The sequence below is a fragment of the Sinocyclocheilus grahami genome, unplaced genomic scaffold (genome assembly GCF_001515645.1).
Source record: "Sinocyclocheilus grahami isolate Dianchi unplaced genomic scaffold, SAMN03320097.WGS_v1.1 scaffold2.1, whole genome shotgun sequence".
NCBI classification, from domain to species: domain Eukaryota; kingdom Metazoa; phylum Chordata; class Actinopteri; order Cypriniformes; family Cyprinidae; genus Sinocyclocheilus; species Sinocyclocheilus grahami.
Genome location: NW_015505181.1, coordinates 3,962,253 through 3,969,135, shown reverse-complemented (window position 1 = coordinate 3,969,135; position 6,883 = coordinate 3,962,253). Strand labels below are relative to the sequence as shown.

The window sequence follows — 6,883 nt, the reverse complement described above, 5'->3', positions numbered from 1 at the left end:
TGTGTGTGTGTGTGTGTGTGTGTGTGTGTGTGTGTGTGTGTACACAGTGTTTTGAGTGTTTTTTTTTTCCTCCATGCAGACAAACATCAAACTCTAAAACTTTTCTCATATAAATACATGCAGTAGTTACTTTTATCCATTGCATAACTTGGGATTTGTCTTTTGTATCATACTAAATGTTATAAAGGTTTAGTTATGATAAACTAAGGCAGTGCTCTTAGATCAATGACAGCTCACAACAGCTATGGATTATGGGATGGTACGTCTGGTCTATAAGGTGAAAATCTGACCTTTTGTACATAGTTGCATGATCAAATTTACTTATTTGATTAGTGACCCAGAAATAGTGCAACAACTCAGTAGTTATCTATTTGATTTCATAATTTTTTTTTTAATTATAATTTTTTTTTATTCTAAAACTATTTATTTTAAAATATTTCAAAATAAAATTTTAATCCCATATTTTCAGATTATCAGTGTCACAAATTTACTTATTTAATGGGTGACCTAGAAATAGTGGATAACTTTAATAATTCTCATTTATTTTAATTTTTTTTTTTTAATTCTTAAACTTTCTTAGTATTAATCATTGATCATCTAATAATTGTATGTGTGTGTGTGTATATATATATATATGTGTATATATATATATATATATATTTTTCCACATAATTATTTTCACACAAAAAATCATTAAAAGTATATTTTTACGTGATGTTTTCAATGTGGTCTCCGACTTTTGGATCCCACTGTGCTCTATATATGTGTGCATTCTCAGCCATTAGAGACGTAACAAATGACACTTTTGTTAATAGTTCAAATCTTTACTTTATTTTTACTCTGTCCTGCTGATGTGTTTTGTCAAAATTAATCTCTTAATTAATATTAAGGTTTATCACTCGACTTTGCGTGGCTGAATTCTAAATGTATTGCTCTCATTTAATGATGTGGAGTGCTTTTCTTTCAGACAGACAGCTCTGTTCATTGTGTACTCCCATTACCCTTAAACAATACTGCCTGATTGTCCAGACAACACTATTAATCTCCCTTGCATAAACTTCATGAAGACAAGCAGTCATTTTCATAATAGAGCATTTTCAAAACCCCACATCATCATGTCTTGCATTTCCTTTAACCCTCCTGTTCTGAATGCTGGTAATATCCTCTTGTTGCCTAGGTAACTATTATGGAACACCCAAGCCGCCCAGCCAGCCCCCTATTGGGAAAGTGATTACTGGCGATGCTCTGCAAGACAGCCTTCCTGGTTCCCAGCAGTCAACCCCACGCCGCACCAAGTCCTACAATGAGATGCAAAATGCTGGAATAGTGCCTACAGAGACTGAGGATGATGATGAGGTTCCTGAAATGAACAGTAGCTTCACAGGTCAGCAGCGAGCCGATTTGTTTGCGTTTCTGTCTGGCACATGGGAGAAGGGATGAGTGATGCCTCTTTGTTGCTTTCCTCTTCCTTCACCATTACAATTCAAGGAGGAAGGGGGAAAGAGTGCCATCTGGCTGTGGTAGAGGGTTTTGTTTGTGTTAGAAAACACCAAAATGGACTCTTCTGGTCTTTATTTATTGATCCAACAGTTATGCGCTGCCAACTTTTACACTCTGTATCAGAGTATTGAGAGTTTGGGTTTTGTGGTGTTCTTAGAAGACATCTGTCTATGAAATAGAATGCCGCATAATGTAGCGGCTGGTTGATGAGAGGTGTTGACATCTTTGTAATCTAATAAAAAGTGGGCAACACTAATTACAGGTTTCAACAGTTTTGTGATGCGATTTTATTGCTTGAATCACATTCAGAGATGGCAAAAGATCAATGCAAATGTCCACATTGCATTATATTATGAATGCAAATATATTCCGTTGGGTCCTGGACAACAATAAAGCACCGCTTGTTCTTCTGTTAATCAACCGTTGTGCTAAAAGAAGGGTTTGAGTCTTCACCAAAGACATTTTCCACATCTGAGTAGGTAGAAGGTGTACACATCTGAAGTTCAGTTAATGCAGCTGCTCAACTACAGTAACATTGAGCATTCGAAATGTCATGTTTGCTGTGCGATTAAAAAGTAGGAGTATATTTGGAAGCAGTGCTTTTGAGCAAACTTGTTTTAAAAATCTTTTTGTGCTTTATCAACATGAAGTAACACACTGACAGTGAATTATGTATACACACTATTGTTCAAAATCGGGGTTTTTTTGTGGAATCCGTGATGCATTTTTTCCAAGATTTTTTTTAATAAACAGAAAGCACAGAAGAACAACATTTATTTTAAATAGATTTTTTTTGTAAAGTTATAAATGTCTTTACTGTCACTTTTGATCAATTTAATGCACCCTTGCTGAATAAAAACATGAATTTATTTAAAAAATGAAATGATAGAGACACGTTTGAGACATGTTAATAGTACAAGGGGTTAACAGCAGACAGTCTCGTCTGACAACTTGTGTATGAATCACCTGAAACGGATGTAAATGCCAGTAGTTGCCTGCCCCTGGTTCTACAAGCTGGTCTGTGTAAGCATTATGACGTTTTTCCTATCCATACTTCAGACTGTAGTTGCGTATTTTATTCAAGAGTATATTTGGCTATATTATAATATTTTATATTGCATGTTATGTTCAATATCCAAGTTAATTCTAGAGCCCTTGATTTGAAAAGCTGTCCTGTTCATACAGGTTCACGCCTTTCATTTGGCAGAGTGGTTTGAATTAAAGCAGCTAATTCAGTCAGGCGTGCCACGCAATGTAGTTGACAGTCGATTTGTTTTTCGATTCCTCATCTCTTCAAGAAGGTTAAGTGTTAACTGTTTACACTCTTATTGATTTGAGGGGATGTTGGTGATTTCATTTTTTGTTTATTTTTTGGTGTGGGTGGGAAAGTGTCAGACAGCCTGGTGTCAGTATGCGTATTTGTTTATAGTGGAGTGTGAATAGTGTTTGATCACTCCAGAGTTTACAGGAAGTGAGAGGGAGGGGGCCTGGTGCCAATCTCCAAACCATTAGCATTAGCAAAAGTACATTGCCATATTCATTTAGGATGCATTTCTCAACCAGAGCCTCATGTTGAACTTAGAGGGTCTGTATTTGTGTACTAATCTTCTGTGTGCATGCAGGAGACTCGAGTGAACCGGACGACCACCCCTCCGTGCAGCCCTTCGCCCGTGACCACGTTCTACCCTACGGGCTCAACAACACCTCGGCGTCAACCACGGAGAGCTCTCAGAATACACACACACACCCCGGCTATCCCACGGAAGAGGACCCTCTGGGGCCTCTGCCCGAAAACTGGGAAATGGCCTACACTGAGAACGGAGAGGTCTACTTTATCGAGTAAGAACTAACTGCTGTTTATATACTTTTATTGGACGGACATTTACAGTGGCCATGAAAAGCTTTTAGATTTGAAAAATACATGAATGTCTGCATAAATAATGCAAAAAATTTAACCAAGTAGTGGTTTTATTTTTATATTTCATGCTTAAGAAATATAGTTATATTGGCATAATAAAAAAAACATGTGAAGTCAGTTTAAAAATAAATAAAATTTATTTAAACTAATTCAAATTATCGCTTTAAAGTAATTGCAAATATGGATGTAATTGTAAATGTATGGAAATTGAAAATAGGGCAATAAATCAAATAGAGAAATTGAAAATGCAAAAATCAATCACTTCATTCTCATGAATTTGAATAACTGTATTTTATAAATTTTTATTATAATTTGTATGTTTTATTTTTCAACATAGATAATTGCTTGTTGATGTTGAACATGTTGATTTGTGGTTTAGTTTTTTTTTGTTGTAATTTCTCAAATGCCTGTCACATTTGGGCCTCCATACAGAAGTGAAAGTAGATCTAAGAAAAGTTGTAAGATCATTTGTTTGCAGATCACACTTGGTTGTGCAATCTGTCTACTATTTTTATGTATAGACTCAGACTGCACTATAAATACCTGAGGTTACAGTGTGTTTCTTATTTTAAGTTATATTGCTACTGGCAGTTTTTCAGATATCAAGACAGGAAGTATCAAACATTGCGGTATCTTTAGTATATGTTTTCCTGCCTGCTGGGATGCAGAAAAGAGACCACAGGATGTTGTTCTGCAGGCATCTTTTAGAACAATGCCTCACTGTCTGTGTTCTGCATCTATTCTTAGCCACAACACAAAGACAACATCCTGGATAGACCCCCGATGCCTGGACAAACCTCAGAAACCCCTGGAGGAATGTGAAGATGATGGTATGAAAATGTGGTTGAGTTTTTGTCCTGTTTGCTTGTGCAAATATCAGTTTCATGGTGTGTTTTTAATTACATGCATTCATAATGCTTGTTCATTAGAGTTTTTGTGGCATTGTGCATAAATAAGCTTTTAGTGTTGTAAATCTACAATGTAAAATAATATCTGTGTCACGATAGCAAATGCAGTTTCAAACCTGTAAATAACAGTTCATGCTCAAGCCCTCAAGTCATCCATTGTGATCTCATGAGAGCCTGTAGATGGCGCTCTTGAGCTGTCATAGCTATAACAGCCACTCTCACCTTGTGACAAATTGACTAAGGCAGCTGCTATAATGCTATAAGGAGGGTCTGGATTATATTGAATCTCCTCACATAAAAACAAGTAACACCCTTGAACCTCTGTAACCAATTTTCCTATGCAGTGGAACCTGGAATGATTTCCAGAGCAGTTTATGATTATGCAGCATATGATTTTAATTGCTCAAATCTCACACAATAATCCTGTATTAACTCAGACACAATCCAGATCATTTTGCTATTAATAAATGCCACAATTTTTGCATTTTATGATTTGAAAATAATAATTTCAACTGTATATAATATGGTGGCATAATTATAAAGCTTTGAGCTGTAATTTTGCTTTTTTTATTAACTAACCCTCTCTGTCTCTCTGACACCCTTCCTCTCTTTTTCTCGCCCCACTTTGTGCACACCTGCTCCCCTTTTACACCCTCTTGAGAAGAAGGGGTACATACAGAGGAACTGGACAATGAGCTAGGTAGGCTACTATTCCACAGGGGAAAAACCCCATAGACACACAACCAGCATGTTTTTTTTGGAGTAGATCAATCCATCTGTGCTGCTTTGGAACCAGATGTTTTCTCTCAAAGCCTGAAACTGATTGAAAACCGACTTCACAATTGATCCCAGATCAGTGCAAATTGTAACGTCTACCCAGAATGCACCTGCACCGCCGTGTTTCAGTACTGCTGTCATCTAGTTCTTTGGTTTTCATTTTGGAATGACCGTAAAACACATTTCATTTGTGTTGTCATTGGCACTGCATGATATAAAATATTCATTGTTACTATTTCTACCGCTGAAGCGTTTGCAGTTTAAGTCAGGACTCTCGCAGGTGGGAGTTGTTCCGTTTTCATTATGCATGCAAATAGCTCAAGAGATCCGAAAGTATTATTTCGAGCTAACGGTGACAGTCAAATCATTGAAGAATGTGTTGCTTTAATCAGTTTCACCATCATCAGAGCCCACTATATTAGCTTAGTCTGCTGTAACTGAAGGGCTGATTCGTCATTAGTGACGGATTAGGTGATGCAGGCAGTGGCCTTGAGAAGCCCTGTGTTTGTGTCCGGGCTGATTGGAGGAGCACGGTCAATAGCTATTGATTTGAGAAATCGGAGCTATTAAATGGATGCCGTGAATGCAGGATGTGGGCAGTAGGTATGAGAGTATCTGGTCACATGGTAGAGACCTGATCCCGTAGAGAGGTAAGATGGGATGCAAACAGATTTATGGCCAATTTGTCAGTAGAGTCGCAGTAATGATCTGGGGGAAGGACAGGATGTACTGTGTATCAGTTGCTTTTGGTAGGCAGTTATGCTCTCTTCTTCATTCTCTTCAATCGACATAAAAAAATAAAAAATAAATATAATTGAATATTTATAAATTATATTGTATTATATTATATATTATATTATTTATTATATTGTTGGTAAAATTCTAATTTCTCATTACATAAATTATTTTGAAAAGAAACTACAAAAAAGATTACCATTAAGGTTCTATTAGATAACTTGATTAGTGGTCGACCGATATATCGCCAAGGCCGATATATCGGCCGATATTTGGCATTTTTCAAATATTGGCTTCGGCCTATAAGTTTTTTTGTTTGGCTGATGCGTTCGTGGCGGGACTTTTATTTTGACGGCGCCGAGAACGGCAGTGCCTGAACACACAGTGCTCACATTCTCCCTCTTGTTCGCTGTTGTCGTTAACAGTTCTGTCCATGGACAGAAGTCTGTCTAATAACCAGATAGAACTGTTAAACAAAGGAATTAAAATGTATACAAAAAAAGTATTATAATGATTGCTTTTATATTGTTAGTAATAGAAAGGCAAACATTATAATACTTTCTCGTTTGCCGTCAACATTCAGCAAATATGCATTTATATCATTTAAACAAATCTTTCAATGACTAATGAACATCTAATTTCAAAAACCTTGCAAACTTAGTCGAATCCAGCTGTGAGATCTTGTGAAGTGAACATGTGACATGCATGATCGCGTGTTCTCTGCGTGACGGTCGGTCCGTGCGAATTGAATACGGACAGGAGGAGAGTTCAGCTTCATTGAGACGCGCGATCGACAAACTTTAAAATCGTGATTTCTAATTATGCTGCGCTTCATGCTTTTGCCCAATGTCATATTCATGTCATTTTCACTGTGTGCTGTATGTAAAATGAGTGTTAACTTGGCTTTGTTTGAAGAAAATGTGATTCCCAATGCACACAAACGTCCCAGAATACTGAGTGCCCTGTTGGTTACAGTTTACTTCCTTTTTAATAATATTTTTATTAAATATTTGTTTATTTGTGAAAAATACTTTGTCATTTAAAG

At 36.6% G+C, this 6,883-nt stretch overlaps 1 protein-coding gene across 1 annotated transcript in view; it reads left to right on the top strand.

Annotated features, from left to right (window-relative positions):
- Window positions 1–6,883, top strand: part of LOC107553826 (membrane-associated guanylate kinase, WW and PDZ domain-containing protein 1-like) — a 94,752-nt gene that overhangs the window by 44,950 nt on the left and 42,919 nt on the right. The window contains exons 5-8 of the mRNA XM_016236167.1: window positions 1,178–1,384; window positions 3,123–3,339; window positions 4,166–4,248; window positions 4,991–5,026. Coding sequence (XP_016091653.1) covers window positions 1,178–1,384; window positions 3,123–3,339; window positions 4,166–4,248; window positions 4,991–5,026 — 543 coding nt within the window. The remainder of the gene's footprint in view (window positions 1–1,177; window positions 1,385–3,122; window positions 3,340–4,165; window positions 4,249–4,990; window positions 5,027–6,883) is intronic.